A 19,920-nucleotide genomic window follows, 5' to 3' on the forward strand; every position below is an offset into this window, starting at 1 on the left:
TGCAGAGAAAACTGACGGAAGAAGAATTTTCAGCCGCGCTGTGTATGTATTGGCAGGGCCACACTGGCTAGAAACAATAGCGTGCACAATAACAATTTGCGGACTGTGCATGACGTAGGTCGTCGAATAGGGCGGAATTCTATTTAGCGCTTACTGTGCAAGTTTCTTCGTTCGTCGTATACCTTGTTGGGCCGGACCATATAACCTCTGATAGTCCCGGTTTCACGAAGCCACCAGAAGCTTCAAAAAAAAAACTGCCGGTTCATGTTGTGTGGATGGAATTTTCTGCTGCGTTTTTTATACCTGTTTCCGTGTAATTTCCCTTTTTTTCTTTCTCATTTTTATTTCTCCTTTTATTTTTAAAACATTATTTCCAAATTGATAATATTTCGAAATTCATGATTTTTTTCCACATTCGTGTTTCTTTAAGTTCACAAAACATTTTAAAATCCGTGAAAATTTTCTTCAGAATCCATGTACTTTATTAAAATTCATGAAAAAATTTCAAAAACATGAATTATTTTAAATCAGCAAAACTTTTCAAACCCATGAACTTATTTCAAATTTCTGAACTTTGTATCCAAATTAATGAACTTTTTTCAAAATCGATGAAAATTTTCAAATTCATGAACATTTTTTAAATCCGTTGACTTTTTTCAAATCTTTGAATCTTTCATTCAAATTCATAACTTTTTCAAAATGCATGGATATTTTTTTTGAATCCAGATTTTTTGCTTAAACGCTTTATATTATACTAGGAAATATGCCCGTGCGTTGCAACGGCAGAAAAATATATACCACTGAACAAATATGTGCTTATTTATCAATCATTCAAAACAAAAAATGATCGTACTAATGAACTTGGAACAAATGATCAAGTACCTTAAGTTCTAAATAGAATAAAGCTCCTTGGCATGCAATGTTTGGTTGTTTGTATGTGTATATTTCGGTCTTCTGATGGAGGCGTTTTATTAGTAGTATCGGAAGTCTGCTTTGCATTGTCATTTTTTCTTCTGCTCCCATAGAGCCCTTTATAGATTCTTGTTGGAATCTTAATACAACATCAGAAACTGCTATTGTCAATCAGAAAAAAATTACGCAAAAGAATAAAATTAATTTTGCAATTGAAAACATTTAGGTTAGTGACCAACCTACTATCGATTGCGTCGGTGATGTTCCAGTCGAGAGCCACCCACCCGCCACAAATCCAGGTCATTTGATCGCACACCTTGCCATTCTTCCACATGCGGTCACCTATATCTAGTGAAAACACATGAATTAATATTCAACCAAAATGAACATCAATATTTTACCTACATGCATGCACATTTATGCTTGCATGCATGTTTGGTGACTGAAGATGTTAGTTTTATACAGCGATATGAAATACAACCAAAAAGAATTCATGTTAGCAAAAAAAAATTGGTACATAAGTCAGCGTGAAACATGAGAATTAATATTACACCCATATGCAGTGAAGTTGTCACCATTTATTCCGCTAAAAACAATGTGTCGTGCTGGACCGAAGATCCAACTCAGTTATAGGACATTTTTTTCATGTCATTTTGAACGAATAACAAATTGAAACTGCACATGAAAAAATAAATCAAATCAAGAATAGCATGCAAGCTTTTTTATGATAAAAATAGGTGCAAGATAGGGGTACCTTGCACCACTCGCAGCTGTTTATGCGAAAATTATTCAGATGATCTAGAAGATAAAACTGAAGCAATACAAAAGAGAAATCATGTGCAGATGGGTTAAGAACAGACGGACCTCGCAGTAATAATACACTGGAGATAATAGATCGATCTAGCTAGCTGGCACAATAAGACGACGTAGAGGCTCTTGATGGACAGTATGCTGACAAGAGAACCATGCACCTGGACATAATAGCTACCGCTCGGCCCCATAATGTAGTACGTAAATACGATCTCAGACTAATATACTTTACAGCTGCATGCAGCTGAAGCTGAACTCATGGCATACTGTACTGCCATCCACACGCCGAACAAAACCAGGCAGTCAGGCACTCAGGCACATCATCCCATCCACGGGGATCACGGCCATGGTGTGGCGCCGCAACCACGTGCGCCTCCAAGAGGACCATCGTGGCCTCCTCCGTTGCGCGCTTTCCTCCTCCGGCTGCGCCTTCTCGTCCTTCTCGTCTACGGACGCAATGCTCGCTCACCACTGCGTTTAAAGCGGCAGAGGAGCTCGGCCTCGCCTACAGCGTGTGCGCGAACTGCCGCACGAAGCGGGACACGGCTTCATCACGAAGACGCCTCCGGGCGTGGCATGAAACGCATCGCGGACGTACTCCAAGAACCGGACGACCTCGACGCTGCCAGATGTGGGCTGCCCGAGGACCTCGACATCGAGGTATGTGCGGCTCTTGTTTTTTTTAAAGAAGGATGAACCCCGGCCTCTGCATCTGGAAGATGCATGCTGCCACTTTATTGATTATTCTCGAGGACCTTACAAAGTATTACAATAATATGCCTGAATCCGCCATCTTGGCAACATATGCCATTACTTCTATCCATATGATGAAGGGATGCTAGCTGGGCCAAATACCCAGACCACTCACCTAAACCTATCATCAAAAGCCGGAAGCCCCAGCCGAGCCACATACCGGGTATGGGGCATAAACCGGTCTGACGCACTCACATGTGTCGTCGCCGCCATCTACCACAGGTCCGTCTTCAGAGCAGACATTGAGGCTTCTACCTTGTCAGGCCACTCAGCCATCGACGCCACCATGACGCCAGACAGCTACCTCCTCCTGCGCGAGTCCATCTACACGCATCGGGCGCCGAGTCTCCGCTGCGCCACGCCGCCGAGATCCGTCGTCTTCGATGCGGAGGAGGAAACACCGCTCCACCTCTGGGCGCGTCGCCGGCTACCTGCCGCGATGTCGTGCAAGTCCAGCTCTGGAAAAGCACGTAGGAAATCACGATCTTCAAGACGACGCCCTCAGGAGGGGAAGCGACGTATCACGCCATCGTCTGGTCCTGCACCGCAGGTCCTGGGCTTTCACCCGAAAAAAGTGACCCGAGAGCGGAGGAGGTCGGAGAACTCCACAACGGCCCCCAAGAGGAGAGCGACATCCGCAGACACCGCGCCGTCGGCTTTCGCCCGGAGCAACCCTACCTCCGCACCCTCACGCTGCCGGACGAGGATGGGGGAACCCCAGCGCCGCCAGCATGCGAACCCACTGGCCCAAGCACCTCTTGCGCAGCGGCGGCGCCATCACCACGCACGACCACCAACCTCACCGCCGGCCGAAGCTAACGGGCCAGATCGACCGAGCCCGCCACGGCCAGATCTGAAACCTCGGGACGCCGTCGCGTCGAGGCAGCCACGAGCAGCCGGCAGCCCATCACCTGCGAGAGGACGAGGACGCCGCGCCGGGCAGCCGCCACGCCGGCCGAAGACGCCAAGGACGAGACTCCCACCACCACGGGCTCACACCGGCAACCTAGGCCGCCGAGCGCGTGGAGATCCCCGCCGCCACCATCCTCCAGCACGGGCTTCGCCCGGCGGACTCACCCGGCGGCGGCGGGAGGGGGGGCGTGTTGTAGAGGGAAACGGCGGCGGCGCAACTAGGGTTCCCCCGAGCCGCCCTGAGGACGACGCGGGGGTCGGGGCACATACTCTGTCTAGGTGGTGTGCGGCTCTTGTTGGCTGCAAGAAACACGAACGTGCGCCTACCATCGTAGGTGTGATGGTGCCACCGGTGGTGCTCCGGCGCGTGGTTGATGCAGACGGCCGCTAGCACACGGGCCGCCGACGGAGCATCACATGGCTCGAAAGTTGAAGGCGTGCTTTGATCGAAGTCAAATTTAACCGATCGATTCCGTTGTTCTGCTCTGATTTATAATATAATCTCTTCGGAGTTGTAGAGAAGTAGGATTGGGATTTTTTTCTTTAGGAAAAAAAGGAGCGATTTATACAGAAATCTCTTGGGGGTTGTAGAGAAATTAGGATTGGGATTTCTCCTACGAGCCCTATGCAGCAGCACCGTGACCCAGCCACCCAGGTGGGTTCGTTAGCCCAAAAAGCCCAACGTTTTTAGTTAACCGATGACGTACGGAACTGGATGGCGAGGTGGACGGACGAAAAACGGATGAAATTATGATGGAAAGAAGCAATAGCCCCTTTATTATTAGGTAGAGGTAGAGATAGAGATAGAGAGGTAGAGATTTATATAAATTCAACTGTATATATCAGATTAAAGGCAACTGTCAACCGGTTAACCAAGGGAAAACCAACCGAGCTAGCTGTGAGCGGCGAAAACGACCAGAGCGATCAGCTGCCATTTGGTGGCCGGGCCCACATGAGCGATGTGAGAGCGCTAATTGCCTAGCCGGCACCTAAGGCATTAACTAGGAACTCTCTTGGATAGGAGATCCCTCGAACTGCTTCTTCTCTGTTTGGCAGACGCACATGAGCGACGGACAGGATTGGGCTGCGCTAGTGCAACCCGAATGAATAGTGTTTCCTAGCTACTCCCCCCGTTCCTTGATATTAGGTGTATTTCTTTTTGATAAAATTCTACAATGTAAGGTGCCTTTATTTTAATTCCTCGTAATTCCGTTCTTGGGTCATCAAAAAAAGGAAAGTATCTCCTATCTGATTGTATGCATATCTCATTATAGAGAAAAAAAGAAACTATCTAACTTTTGATTCTGTGTATATCTTCCTTTCCTAGTCTAAATGATTTACTTGTCACTAATGAACGAATTAGACAAGGGTGATTTCGTCTTAAATTGTCTATATTTATGTGTCTTGGACACCGTGCCAAAAATAATACACCTTATATAAATGAATGGAGGTGGTATATTATTAATAATAACAAAATAAATAAATATGGCATATAGAAAAGATTGTTTCACTTCCAAACAATACCAGAAAAATAACAAAAATATTCTTACTAATATAGAGCATAGGAAATATATTTCCAACCCAACTATTAAATAAATACATAAAATATTTTTATAAACTTTATTTTTATTTTTAAATATTCCTTAAATCAATTTAGGGTTTATATAGTTCCCAACATATTTTTGAATTCCAAAGAAATATTGATAGTTATATTAAAACATTTCCCGACCCTTTTATATTGAAGGTCTCATTTTACCTCTGGTATGATTTTCTTTATAGTTGGATTTTCTTTTAATAATGAAATCCGGATAGATCCAAAATGAATACTAGGGAAAGTTCTTTTTATTCCTTCTCATTTTAATATTCAGCACACTCCCAACGGTTTTAAATCCTAGTCAAACAAGCTAAGAGCAAGCCCCACAACCGAGTTTTAATTAATTCTATTCAAATAACTAACATTCCATTTTGAATTTTGGGATGTTACACAAAAGCATAGTGAGGGTGAGAAAGAACACCATGAAGAAAACATGATGAAGGAGGAACTAATTGACGATGAAGAGCAATGTGTTTTTAGTGAATAAATGAATTCAGAGACACATGATGAAGATCAAGCAAAGAGAAGAAGGGTCAAAGGACTAGCTACCGGGACATGCCCTCGAATAAATATGTTTAGTCTCCAGATACATTACATATTCATTCTAATTCTAGTCAATATTTTACTGCCCAGTCAATGTTACCTGCTTGGTGTTTATACGAAAATTATCGGGTCTGCAATGACTTTATTACCATTTATTTACACAGAGGTTACCCTCGGTATGTTTTCAACAACTTTTTTCCTCCACGTCAAATTTATCATGGTGTCTGTACGAAAATTATTAGGCCTGGGGTGTGTAAATTACAATGCTATTTACCCAAGTTGCCTAGGTTGTTTCAAGAACTCTCTCCCTCCTCCTCCCCCCGGGTTCAAAGATACCATCCCCTTCCCTAATTATGTGTAATAGTTCAAATAGAATTGCGTCTACATCCTCAGGATGCCAGGTCAGTTTACATTGGAGTACTAGAGGATTCTCTTTTACTTGCTAAAAACATCTCCATCCTAGCATTTTCGTGAGAATAAGATTCAGATTACAATCCACCATATCAAGAGAAACTCCTAAATCTACTCCTATTGAACTTGCCATATCTAACAACTTAACATTGTCACGATGTAAATCACATACCTTCGAATACATACCTTCTGAGCAGCCCAAGTTTTTGGCTCTAGCCAGAGACATGACCCTGTCCAGCATAGGTATGTCATCCATATTCTTCGAAGCAATCCTTCCATTGTATCTTTGGTGACCCAAATCCCTCCTTTAATGTTATCTACTTAAATACTAGTAATGTCATTCTGATCGTCACTCAATTTAATCCCAATTTTTAGCCCCCAAACTAAGAGTCTGCGAACCTTCTCCTTCATCCTCTAGATCAACTTCAGAAATATGTACCCTTTCGTTGTTAATATTCCCAGAAGTCCCCCCTCCATTAACAGAAATAGAGTTAGATACATCATCCTTTCCACTTGTGTGAGCTGCCAAGTTCTTTGATTTATACAAAAGCAGATCTGCCTCATCTTGTTGTTCTGGGCAGCAACCTTTTGCTTCAAAGCCAACTTAGTCCTTGTACTAGCACAAATATGGCTAGGTACAACCTAATCACCATTGGTTTTAGTTCTTTTTGGATCTCTTTCAGCCTGTTCCTTATGCTGAAAATCCATCCAATCTTCATACCCTTGAGATAATTCATCCTCACTCTACCATCCCTGATCAACATCCATTTTAAGTTAAACGAGAATTCTATGACCATGATTTGGTGTAGTAAGATTAATCCATCTGGGTATTTTCTAACGGTCCACCACAACCACCTTTACCCTGACCAAGCCAAATTCTTGCATAGTCACGATATCCACTTCATGTCTGTAACCAATCATAGAACAAATATCATAAAGTCCATGAATTTTTTTCATAGTCTTGGGCACTCCTTTAGCTTTTGCCCAGATCAGAACTAGCTTACCTGCAGCCAATGAATCATGATTCCACATTTTAACATTCACCATGACATTCCCCCCTTTCAAAGGCATCCAATCATACACAAAGGCCTCACTAATCCTAGCAGTTGATGGAAAGTTAACCAAAAAGGCAACATCTGAGAACTTCTTGGCTTTCCAATTCCATCTCCAGGGAGAGGATTTTTTGCTAGGCTTCTAACAAACATGTCAGCATCGATGTCAGGATCACACCCCTTTCTCAGACGGACCAAAGCAACTGCCTCACTCTTCATCGAAGAACTCATCTTTCTCATGGTCTGCAACAAAATAGCCAAGACCCCCCCCCCCCCCCCCCCAAAACAACAAGCATGACCACACGTTTTTTGTAGCCAAGCGCGAAAATCAGAAAATATGTGTCTCTTTTGTGCAATTCACACACTTCACTTTCACATCACAACCTTTTGGTCCATGGCCCTTAATCCCACATATGTGGCACATATTTTTATCACCCGCAGGTACCTTTCCTACAGACTCCTAAGGTACCACAGGGCCTCCCACCGAGGCTGCGCCAACAGAATTTGCCTTTGAAGATTGAGCATCCACATCACTATTACCTCCTCCCTCCCTGTGTGATGCCTCCTAGGTGCAGATTGCACTGGATTCACCACATGTGTCTTCCATTGATATGACGCAGCTAGGGGAGGGAAATTATTGCTCTGCATAGGTGGCCTACGTGGGTATTGATTCGCCCCCCGATTCCCACCATCGAAACTCCATTCACCCAAATTTGCATCCCTACACGGGTACTGGTTGTTCTGGTAGCTATTCCCTTCATAATTCCTGGGCGGCGCCAAAGAAAAATGATAATTCTGATTGAACTTCCTGGGCTGGAAATTGCAATCAAAATTAGGATTCCCTCTCCCTCCACCTCCGCCGCCATCAGCTCTACCTCCACCCCCACACCCGGGACCGAAACGATCTCCCATGGCTGCACCCGAACTGCCATGCCCCCTAGTATCGGCAAAACAACAACATAAGAGATGTGTGATGATATAACCTATCTGCAAACTAGGGTTAGGAGTCGGTGTAATACCAGGCCCCCCTAAACCTAGACCGCCCAGAGGCCTCTTTGTGTCTTTCCAAAACAAGGCACAACCCCCCTAAGCCCAGTGTGACCCAAAGTGTGAATTGAAACGAAAACTTTTCCCACGCAAAAACATCATCTCATGAATCTCCATCTTTTCGTGTCGGTGATCGAGTGGCGAGCAGCGGACCGTCCAGTTCAGTGACTGTTGGACGTCGAACTCGTCCATCCTATCCCATGGGAAAGCAAAGTGGATCAGGGCCAATACCTACTTACACTAGTTTTCCTCGAACAATTTGGAACCATGACTAGTGTTACTGATTGAATTAGAAAATGGAAATGAAACAATAGCTGATATGTGATCTCGAGCAGCACTCACATATCCGGCGACACCAACTTCGTGGGATTTTGAGCACATTTGCATTTTAGGCAGCTCGCAACAACAATTAGCTTTGATCTCTGCTTCTTCACCATGTTCTTCCCAACTTGCTTTTGAGCACGATCCAAAGCACCCCCAAAGGTAACCAAATAAGGGCAAACTCATGACCCCCTAACCATCAGAACAAACGTCATATTCATTCAGTTGTTGCAGCGAAAAAAATCGACCACTTGGTCGAACAACATAAAGGGATTCTAGTGCATCTCCACGTTCATGCCCACAGAGACTTGCAATGGAGGAATCCAGAAGCCTAACACCCTTTTTTGAGGTACATTGAAAGAAACACCTTTCTCACCGTGAGTAAATGGCGGGCCAACTCTGGTGACAGGCAAGATGTGCAATCCCATCAATCCCTTGCTGGTACCGGCGACAGGCGAAATGTGTGATCCTCTTAATCCCTTGCTGGTTCTTATGATAGCTAAGGAAGGGGATCCACCGGTTCTGGAAGAGGCGAAACACTTGTCGGAGACAGCCCCATGATGCAGTCCCATCTTGCTTTGTGACATGGATCCTCTGATTTCGACCTCGTGCTTGGCCCAGAGATGAAACCCATCGGCGGCGAAGGAGGGGATCGCGTGATCCTTTCCCTCCCCAAATCCGTGTCCTCAAAGTAGATTTGCCTCGTTATATTCTCCCGTTCTTGATCCACTTGAGCTCGATAGACCTGCGCATACCTCTCCCATCTGGATCTCGAGATCAGGTCTTCATTCGTCGCCTGCAGCGCCTCCTTCCACTCCCGCACACTCGGTCAATGAGAAGGCGTCGTCGTGAAGTCTCGTAGTCCCCTGCAACCAGAGCTGCTCTCTTGTCGTTTCCAACACCTCCCGCGACATCGAGCAAATCCGCCGCAGCATCTACAGGAACGTCTCGTAGACGAAGGGAGCGGCATCTCGAGGTAGCTCCAATTCCTGTCAGGCGACAGGAAATGTTGGACCCGTGGATCCGTGATAGCACCCCATATGACCGCTCATACGAGCAGCACACTCATATGATAGGCCATCTTTGTCTCTGGAGGCGCCGCAGGAGCTCCTCCCTTGGTCCATTTAGTTCATTCTTTTATGGTAGTTGATTATCATAAAACTTTATTTGCTCGAGAAGACATCACCTGCGGGATACCAACAAAAAGTAATGCGTGAATGTGGTAAAATTCCACAAAGTCTAGCATGTAGGCAGAAAACAACTATCAAAAATCATCACATAAATTGGACTCATCGGACCCAAAGTGCGAATTGAAATGAAAAAAAATATCCCGCAGAAAAACATCATCTCCTGAATTTCCATATTTTCGTGTCGGCGATCGAGTGGCGAGCGGCCCCCTGTCCAGTCCAGCGACTGACGAACGTCGAACTCGTCCATCCTGTCCCATGGGCAACCAAAGTGGATCAGGTCCAACACTTACTTCCACTAGTTTTCCTCGAAGAATTTGAAACCATGGACTAGTGTTACTGACTGAATTAGAACAGAGAAACGAAATAGGAGCAGATCTGCGACCTCGAGCAGCGCTCACATGCCTAAAATTCAGTGGCATCAACTTTCGGGAATTCGAGCACATTTGCATTTCAGATAGCTCGCAACAACATCCAGCTTCGATCTTTGCTTCTTCACCTTGTTCTTTCCGGCTTGCTTTTGAGCACGATCCAATGCATCCCCAAAGGTAACCCAATAATGGGTTCAACACTACTGATCCTCCTCGCCATTAGAACAAACATTATCATCATCCAGTTGCCGCGACGCCCAAAATCGGCCACCTGGTTAAACAACATCAAGGGATTTCATTCATCTCCACCTCCACATCCACAGTGACTTGCAACGGAGGAATCCAGCACCCTAACACCCTTTTCTGAGGAACATTGAAGGAAACACCTGGCTTCTTCCCGCGAGTAAATGGCGAGATGTGCAATCCCCTAAATCCCTTGTTGGTTCTGGCAACAGATAAGGCAAGGGATCCACCGGTTCTGGAAGAGGCACAACACTTGTCCGAGACAGCCCCATGATGTATTCTCATCTCGCTTTGCGACGCGGATCCTCTGATTTCGTCCCCTGCTCCGTCCAGAGGATGAAGCCTACAAGCGGCGAAGAAGGGACCGTGGAGTCCTTGCCCTCTCCGAATTTGTGCCCTCAGCGTAGATCCGCCTCGCCAGATTCTCCTGCTCTCAATCTGCTTGAGCTCGATAGACCTACGCATACGTCTCCCATCTGGATCTCGAGATCGGATCTTCCTTCATCGCCTGCAGCGGGTCCTTCCACTCCCGCACGCACTGGTCCACGAGAAGGCGTCGTCTCGAAGTCTCCCAGTCCTCTACAACCACCGCTGCTCTCTCGTCACCTCCAACACCCCCGGCGACATCGAGCAAATCGGCCGCAGCATCTCCGGGAACGTCTCGTAGACGAAGGGGAGCGGCATCTCGAGGCGCTTCCAACTCCCGCTGCGCGAGAGGGAGATGTTGGACCCGCGGATCCATGCCGGTGAGGAAGCATATCGGTGGCTAAGGGAAGCGGTGGAGGAAGCGGCTGCGGGAGCGGCGATGATGCGGGGATGGGAGGTCGCGGGAGCATGGGTAGACTAGAAGCCCGAAACACCAACCGCGGCAAGCTAAGTAAATTATTAAAATTTATACCAATTTCAGAAAATAGAAGGATGTCAATATTCATGCGCAAGCTCATTCCACCCACATATAGCAAGGTGAAAACACTCTGCATGTTTCCTGCGCATCTGGCCTAGACCACCCGATGATCATATCATATCGGACGGCTTTGGCAGGGTGGGTACGTAGTAAGAGTGAATCTGGGAATGGTATTACCGCGGGCGTGTTGTTTAGCAACCAGTAATGCCCTGGCCAATGCTCTTAATGACCGTATCCATGCTAGCTTTTCTTGCCAACGCAGCTTTATGCCTGTTTTAGTCCACGTTGATCATCATCCGTTCATGTTATTAGTAACAAATAATGCTCTTGATGATCCCCACGGTGACAATGTGCCATATTGTCATCTCGTGTTAATGTGCATCCTCTTTTAGCCCGGCCCCGTCCATCGATCGCCCGTGGAACCAAGAAAAACCAGTGCACTCTCGTATCGTTTCCTCGTGATCCATTGGTTCTTCTGCTCCTGGAGAAAGTGTGACAGAAAATCCAAACCCTCTGTTGTGAATCTCTGGCCGGCCGGTAGAATGACTTCGCCGCCGGCGCCTGGGAGGTCGGAGCACGCCGGCGGTGGCGGCCAGTTCCACGTGCTCAACTCCAGCAGCGGCGGCGGCGGCGGCTCTGACGCTGGGCAGCCCAATGGCGCGGCGTATCGGCAGCTGCCTTCTCCACGTGCCGCCGCTCCCGCGAACGGCGCGGCGTATCGGCCGCTCCCGTCTCCACGAGCCGCTTCTCCTGCCAACGGCGTCGCAAGAACGTGCCACCGATCGGCGGCAACGGCGACGGGGCCGGCAACAGAACTAGTTAACGAGCACTCCTTTGTGAGCCTCGCAACGATCAGCGTCACTTGGCGCGCTCTCAGCCATTCGCCACGTGTCACGCTCTGGACGCTTCCTTCGGATTTTGTTTTTTTATTTTTTCGCACGCGTTTTCGGCTTTTTAAACGGTTTTTTTTGATGTTTTGGTTTCCCCGTCTTTCTTAGCTTTTCGATCAAAAAAATTTCGAAAAACTTTTTTTTGCGCGAAAAAACGCGTTTTCTTTTTTTTTTCTTTCGCGAAAGTCACGGTTTTTCTTCCGCAAGAGGCACGGTTGTGCTTTATCGAGAGTCACGGCCGTGCCTTTCGGAAACGAAAAAAAACGCGTTTTCTGTTTTTTTTTCGCGAGAGTCACTGTAACAAAACACGTTTTTTGTTTTTTTCCTTTCGTGAGAGTCACGGTTTTGCTTCGCGAGAGGCACGGTTGTGCTTACGCGAAAGTTACGGCCGTGCCTCTCGAAAAGGGAAGAAAAATACGTGTTTTCTGTTTTTTTCTTTCGCGAGAGTCACGGTTTTGCTTTCGCGAGAGGCACGGTTGGGCTTTCACGAGAGTCACGGCCGTGCCTCTCGGAAACGAAAAAAACGCGTTTTCTGTTTTTTTCCTTCCACGAGAGTCACGGTTTTGCTTCCACGAGAGGCACGGTTGTGATTTCGCGAGAGGCACGGGCGTGCCTCTTTCGGAAAGGGAAAAAAACCGTGCTCCCGGTTCGGTTTTTTCACCCGGTTTTTTCGTCCGGTTTTTTCATGAAAAAAAAGTTCGTCAAAACCTATCAACATGAGATCTAGTTTTGAAAATCTCGACGCGAGGAATCCAATGGTGAAAACGGTTCGAGATTTGGACGCACGATTTAAGAGATAAAACGGATCCATGAAAAAAAGGAAAACTCCCAGGTCGCGACAAGTGGCGCGCTGCATGTGCGCCACTTGTCGCGACCTGGGAAAGTGGAGTGTTCTTTACAACGAGTACTCCTTAATTAGTGATTTCGTTTTCTTTGGCTTATATTTTTCTTTCTCAGGTTTCTTCAGGCTTTTTCACTACATGTCTACATAACACACAACCATTTATTAAATATGGTTCAAGTATCAAGCTTCAGTACGTAAATATCAAACAAAAAAAGCAAAACAACAACTAAGCCTCTATAAGTGTTTGAATATGACCCCTATCATAAGCTGCGTAGAATTCATGATTAACAATAATAATAATAATAACACATGTTGGCATAACCTTTCACACAGTCGTACAAGCAATCCGTAACCCTAGAGGAAATAATTGTCGGTGTGATTTTCTGCTCACGAGATGAAGGATTTACTCCAAGTTCAGGCCCTCGAGGCGAGGTAATTTGCATGTCTGATCTGTTTTGATGGTGGTTGTCTCATATGAGACAGGCGCATGTTAGCTGCCGACTCGGGAGGCCCCTACCTCCTTTATATAGGTGTACGCCTAGGTCTGACCTGAGTTGGTTATACCTGGCAATGACGATAGTTTTACGTCATTACCATGTTCAAGGCATTGCTCGTATATGCTCGTACTGGTTCTTCAGGATGAAAATCTGGATTTTGGCCCTGGATGGTTGGATCCGGCGACGGCGACACTTAAGTGTCACTCCCTTCGTGAAGGTGTTGCTGTTGAAGAACCTCGTCGTCCGTGTGGTGCCATGAGATAATTGGTGCGAATATGATCATTGTTGTAGTTTGTTGCTTTGCTGATCTGATCGCTTATTTCCTCGCGTGCGTATAGCTTTGGTCTTTATATGACTTTGCTATTTATTGGCATGTTTTTGGTGTGTGCGCGTTGGTGTTGGATGTGTGCATCCTAATTATGCAGAGGCCGGGTGTGTACTCATCGTGTTTATGTAAAGAAAATGCTTATGAAAACAAGCCGAAGGGCCCGTTATCAAATAAAACAAGTAGAAGTACTTGGTATATAAGCAAATGATCAAACACACATCTGTTCTGAATTAAAAATGTCAACACATATAGCACAACTTTATATGGAACACAGATTTAAGTTATATGGTGGCATTCAAGCATCAACGGAGTGCATGGTCGATGCTCCACTCACAGGTGGTGAATAGCTAGAAAACTGGAGCACATAGTTTTTACACATAGAGACATGGATAATATTGTCACATGTCCACACAATATTTTGCTGACGATGACCATACAACACAAAGCAACAAAAGAACAGCCATGTGTTCGACAATAATACTATATCTCCGAAAGAAGAGTCACCATAGATTGACGGGGTTTATAGAAGGCCTCCAAGGGCACTGCCCTCGGAGCAGTTAGGCCAAAGCCGTCGGTCATGTCCACAAGCTCCTCCCCCACTCTTTCTCATTCGAAACATTGGATCATAGTTCCCAGAGCAAGGCCTACCATCTGCATACGCAAATTCTCTGCTGGGCATCGTCGCCTGCCCATACCAAATGGCATAGCCATATTACCTTCACACTTTTCACCCTCAAACCTATGAAAATAATGTACAAATTAGTAAGGTCTATGCTACTCATATAAGCACTTCCAGTAAACCAAAATAAACAGAGAAGACTGGTTTCATACTTAGTACCTTTCTGGAATAAAGTTTGTTGGTTTATCCCATATCTTAGGGTCCCTATGTATTGCAGATGTGTTCACAAGAAGCATTGTCCCCTTGGGAATATAAAATCCACTGACGGTGCAGTCAATAGAAGATTCATGAGGAACAAGAAGTGGTGTTGGTGGATGTAAACGAAGCGTCTCCATGATTATGCAACGAAAGTATTGCAACTTTAGGAGATCGGACGCCTCAATTAGGCGTATTGGTTTCCCTATGTAGGAATCAATCTCATCACGAACTTTGACCATCACCTTAGGGTTATTCAGCATGAGGGACATCGCCCACTCAACTGTATCTGCAGAAGTAGATGATCCAGCTTCGAGGGCGCTCTTCAGTGACAGAAGAATGACATGGCATAAGTAAAATGTTATACACACTCGAGAAAAAAAGTACTGTTCCAATGATGAAATTTTTTATAAACATAATTTTTATAAAGGTTCAATGACAAGCACAAAATCTAGTAAAATAAACATGGCCACACTATACATTTCATTAACTAGGAAAAAAGGAAATCCACCATAAGGTTTGCTATTTCTGTTGAGAAAACATGAAAGTGAATACTAAATTCTGGTTGCGATATTTATATACAAAACCCATGCCACAAGTCCATTGCTTGCTATGAAGATAATGTTTTCTGATACTGATAAGGCTGTGACCAATGTCCCCTCGATAATTAAGCTTCATAGCTTGATTGAAGGTACCCAACCCTCTGCTATATGGGGTAGAGCACCAGCCACATGACAACCATGCCCCAGATGCGCGCATTGTAACAGGGGAAAACAACTATTGGAATGTGACTTACAATGAGATGTGTGGATCGACAAGACAGGCAGTGAGCTAGGAAAGGAACAACATATAGAGAAGGGGAGTAGCATTGGTATAGCTTATGTAGATCCAACAACAAAACATACCTTCATCATTGGAAATGTTTTTATGCAGCACAGTATCTAGAAAAAAAATCTAAGATTTTAGATCATCTTTTAGCAAAAAGTGGCTTTCTGGATTTTACTATTTATGCACACAAGCAAAATATGCCTAGTTTTCGATACTGGAGCAGGCAACCAAATTGTGAGCTCATTACACCACTCCAATCAGTGGCAGGAATATTCCAAACAAGTTGGTGGTAAGTGTTTTTGCCTTCCCACAGAATTTTGATTTGATTTCTTGCATTCTCTTGCAATTATTTCCCACTCTCAGGTGTGTACTTCACCTCCCCTTATCATGTGAGTTATGTACGTTTCCAGGTTTACAGGGTTTCTGCAAGAAACACCTCATTTTGTGGGTATTCTGGTGGTCGAATACCTTTTTACTGGTTTCAGTTTAGATAGCGGTTTGTAATAAAACCTGTCTGGGCTTAGACTTTCTTCCATATAACATGACTGTAATTTCTACTTGAACCCGTGAGGTTTTGTGCACTGTCACCTACGGGGAATTTTATAGTTACACATGGAACATGTACTAATAACAATTGAAACTAACTTCTAATGTCACATAATGGGTATTGTAATTGCATCATTCACTGTTAAATATCTACTTCCTGTCATGTCTAGCAGTACACACCTAAAGGGGACTTGATCCAGATCTTAAAGCCTTAATTTAAATTATATGGACCCCTTTGCAGTACCCTCATCCAAATATGCCACTGAAATATTTCTCAAATTATAAGTGAAATACTCACGATGCACAAAGCTCGGATAAGCTGGTCAGGGCAATCCTCTGGGTCCTTGTGTTGCACGGACAACAGTGCCCCAATCATCGTCCTCCCTGTTGTCGTGCCATCCTCCATCTTCTTTCTCTCATCCTCGATAAGTCCCTGCACGAACTTTGTTCTACTCTCTCGGAGCCGCCACAACCGTCTCCCGAACCCGCCGATGTCCAGCCACCGCACCAGTGTTGGTATGTAGTCCCACACCGTTGACGCACCAATAAGTGTCATCGTCTCCTCCACCATCGTCCTAAACCACTGGACCTCATCTGTCACCTCCAATATCTCCTCGCCATCGCTACACAAAACTCCATTCAGTTACAAAATCAAGTCGCTTTATATAAAAATTACTGTAACCAAATGTAGTGAATAGTTATTGTCCATAATTTTTAAATATTTTGATTGTAAACATGAAAACAACATGGGCAAATTCACCTAAATACTTTATTACTATCTAGACAACAATATGAACATAACAGGAGTGATGATTCAAAATCATCTAATTTGGAGCTAAATTTGTACCATACTGATTTTTTTTGTTCCTACTGCAAATGGTTTGATTAATTAGTCTAGTTTCTAAGGCAACAAGAACCATAGTTACGGTTAGGAGCCTCGAGGATGAAGTTACGGACATTAGTATATAGATTGCTTAATGCTGGTCACCCAGGGTGCAGAATAGAACTCAGCTTAAATTTTTGTCGCTGAGATCCCCTTCTCTGGAACTCGGCGTAGAATAAAGCACCTGGTATCGACACATTTTCCGTAGTGATCTATTTTTTTTTAATAAAAGTGATCTATCTTTTTTCTTAGTGTATCTCACCAGGATCAACGCGAGGACTACAAAACTAGATTTCATTTAGTAAATATAAGATGGTACACTAGAAAAGTTTGTAAAACCGTTTTTAAGTACAATTTCTGTTGAATTTTTATACTATAGTGAGCAGTACATCGCGTTATTTTGCTATGTATGGTTGGAGATAGTGGAGTATGTTGTATGCATCCATGATGGTGTGCCGACGGCCTTTCTATGCCTATGATTGGCCTCAGCATATATGATGGTATGTCGATGGCTTTTCTTTGCCGACGATTCTCCAGGCCGTCGGCATACATCCATCTATGCCGACGGCCCGGACAAAAAGCTGCCGGCATAGAATAATCAGTCAGCATAGCTAGTTATTACGGTAGTGATTTTAATTGAGTGATCTTACGTACGTCCCATAGTATGTCCTCGCGCATATCATGCTCGTCATTACGTTCATGAGCATCTCGAAGAGCCGCGACTTGAGCTCAACCCGCGCGCGACCACCGGCCGCCGAGCGGTAGAGGCGTCGCGCCATGGACCTCGCCATCCGCGTGTGGACGTCGGCGTACTGCTGCACCCGGTGCACTGAGAGGAGCTCAGTGACGCCGATGCGGCGGATGTGGCGCCAGTAGTCCCCGTAGCTCGCGGTGCCCATGGTGCTCCAGTCGTAGGAGAGGATCTTGCCGGTCGGCAGCTGCGGCCGGTTGGCAAACACGATGTCGTGCACGCCGAGACACTCCTCGGCGGCTTGGGCGGAGGACACGACGACGACGTTCTTGGCGCCAAACCGCAGGCGGAAGACGGCGCCGTAGAGGGTGGCGAGGCGTGTGAGGCGGCGATGGAGGGGGCCCCTGAAGAGGTAGAGGTGGCCGATGATGGGGAGAGCGGGAGGCCCTGGCGGCAGCAGCGGGCTTTGGTTAGTCCTGCGCCTTAGACACCCCAGAGTGAATAGGGGGAGCAGGAGAGTGATGACGAAAACGAAGATGTTGTTCATTGTGTCACTGGTGCACTTAGACACCCAGAGAAGTTTAAGTGCCACTGATCTTCCACATATACTGTCTAATTTGTGTGCATCGGCAGGTAGGACGCGGCCTGGCATTTATACCCAGAAATCACAGATAATTTAATCGGGAAACAAAGATGGTCGGCTGTAGTGTAGCGCTAGCTAACAGTGTCGCAGATAATTTAATCACTGATATTTCTGGACTCCATGCAATCATCAAGCTACGAGACAAATCAACATCAATAATTCAACCAAAGGATAATGTATTGCAGAAACCCTCTGAACTAGGAAACGTAGCCCAGATTAGTCCAGCCATCTCACTAGTATTGGCATACCGTCCATTGCTATAAAAAATCTCTATTCAGTAACAAAAAGCATGTCTCTTTATATCACTTACTAGAAGCAAATGTTCTATAGTCCCTCTGACCCATATTAATTTGACGCCGCTTTAGTATGGAGGGAGTATAATTTTTTAAACATTTAGATAGCAAACCTGAAAACAACACATTTGCCTCAGAACATTTTCGTGTTTATACTGCAAATGGTTTTTTTTTTGCGGGAATACTGCAAATGGTTTGAAAGGTAGAGAACCCGTCATTAAAAAACAAATGCAGATTTGGAGGAGTGTGTACGCGCGCGCGCAGGGCAGGTAGGATGTGACGTGCTATATTATACCAACAAATCACATCTTGATCCATGACGAGTGTAGAAGTTTTTTTTAGAAAAACTTCCGATCTATTCATAAACTGTCAAGGTAGTATAAATAACACCATAAGTAAAAAAATACATCCAGACCCGTAGATCACACAGTGACGACTACATGCACTGGAGCGGGCCAAAGGCGTGCCGCCATCATCGCCCCTACCTCATCGGAGACGGGCAAACCTTGTTGTTGTAGACAATCGAAAAATCGCCGTGCTAAGGCACCATAGGACCTGCGTATCAGAACAACAACTGCCGCCGATGAAGAGAAACGTAGATCAGAAGGATCCGACATGTAGACACGCGAACGAAGACCGGATCCATGTGGATCCACCGAAGACAAACGCAAGGTTGATGGAGCAGTACAGCTCTGAAGATGGATTGGTGGCACGTGGCTGCGGCGGCCTCATACCCGGCAGGCGTCCTGGTTGAGGAGCACGCCAGACTGGTGGGTGCCCATACCTGGCAGGCGTCCTGGTTGGGACCTCAAGTCTTAGATGTTAGGTTTGGCTGCGAGGTCTGTTTGGTATTAGGCCCAGACTTTCAGCGCCCCTACATCAACTGGATAGGGATAGCGACAGATGTTGCTTAGTTGGTGGATTTAGTCTTACTGTTGTATAAATCTGTAAGGTCTTGTGTCAATAATTAATAAAATGGCCATATGCATCGTCCAGATGCAGAGGCCGGGGGTCGTCCTCCTTTTCTAAAAAAAAAAGAGAAACGCCGACCGAATCCTATGAGATCACCCGAAGACAAACCTCCACGCGCCCTCGGACGATGTTAGCAACAACACCAGAATGGGCTAGGCGGGAAGGACCTTATTTCATCTACAGAGAACTGCCTCCACCTCACATCTCTGAGTGGGACACAAACCCTAATAAAACTAAAAATACATCAGAAACGGAGTCCTCCCGACGGCAAGGGCTGAGATGCACTGCGCCTCCTGACGTGGGTTCAACTGTTCAACTGTCATATGATCCAATCTGACGACTGTAGAAGCTGAGTGCTCCAGAAAAATCAACATTATTGATGATAATTTATCCATAGGATAATGTACTGAATTAAAATACACCTTGATCCATGACGACCCTAGAAGCTGAGGGCTCCATGCATTTTGCTCAGGATAAATACAAATTAAGCAGCACATGTCAATAAATAAATTAATAAATACAAGCAACCTGCCCTTTTGTTTTGTTTTTTTTCTGTTTTTTAGGGGAGAAC

The 19,920-nt window shown here is 45.4% G+C and overlaps 1 protein-coding gene across 1 annotated transcript; it reads right to left on the reverse strand.

The window, feature by feature from the left end:
* Positions 1-13,894: 13,894 nt before the first annotated feature.
* On the reverse strand, positions 13,895-18,059 carry LOC109759561 (isoflavone 3'-hydroxylase). The gene is made up of 4 exons (XM_020318383.4): positions 17,405-18,059; positions 16,166-16,490; positions 14,458-14,816; positions 13,895-14,358 (listed from the first exon to the last, which is right to left on the reverse strand). The coding sequence occupies exons 1-4, from the start codon at positions 17,986-17,988 to the stop codon at positions 14,226-14,228; spliced, it is 1,401 nt and encodes a 466-aa protein (XP_020173972.1). The 5' UTR covers positions 17,989-18,059; the 3' UTR covers positions 13,895-14,225.
* Between the last annotated feature and the right edge of the window lie 1,861 nt (positions 18,060-19,920).

This window comes from Aegilops tauschii, chromosome 3 (genome assembly GCF_002575655.3).
Source record: "Aegilops tauschii subsp. strangulata cultivar AL8/78 chromosome 3, Aet v6.0, whole genome shotgun sequence".
Lineage (NCBI taxonomy): Eukaryota > Viridiplantae > Streptophyta > Magnoliopsida > Poales > Poaceae > Aegilops > Aegilops tauschii.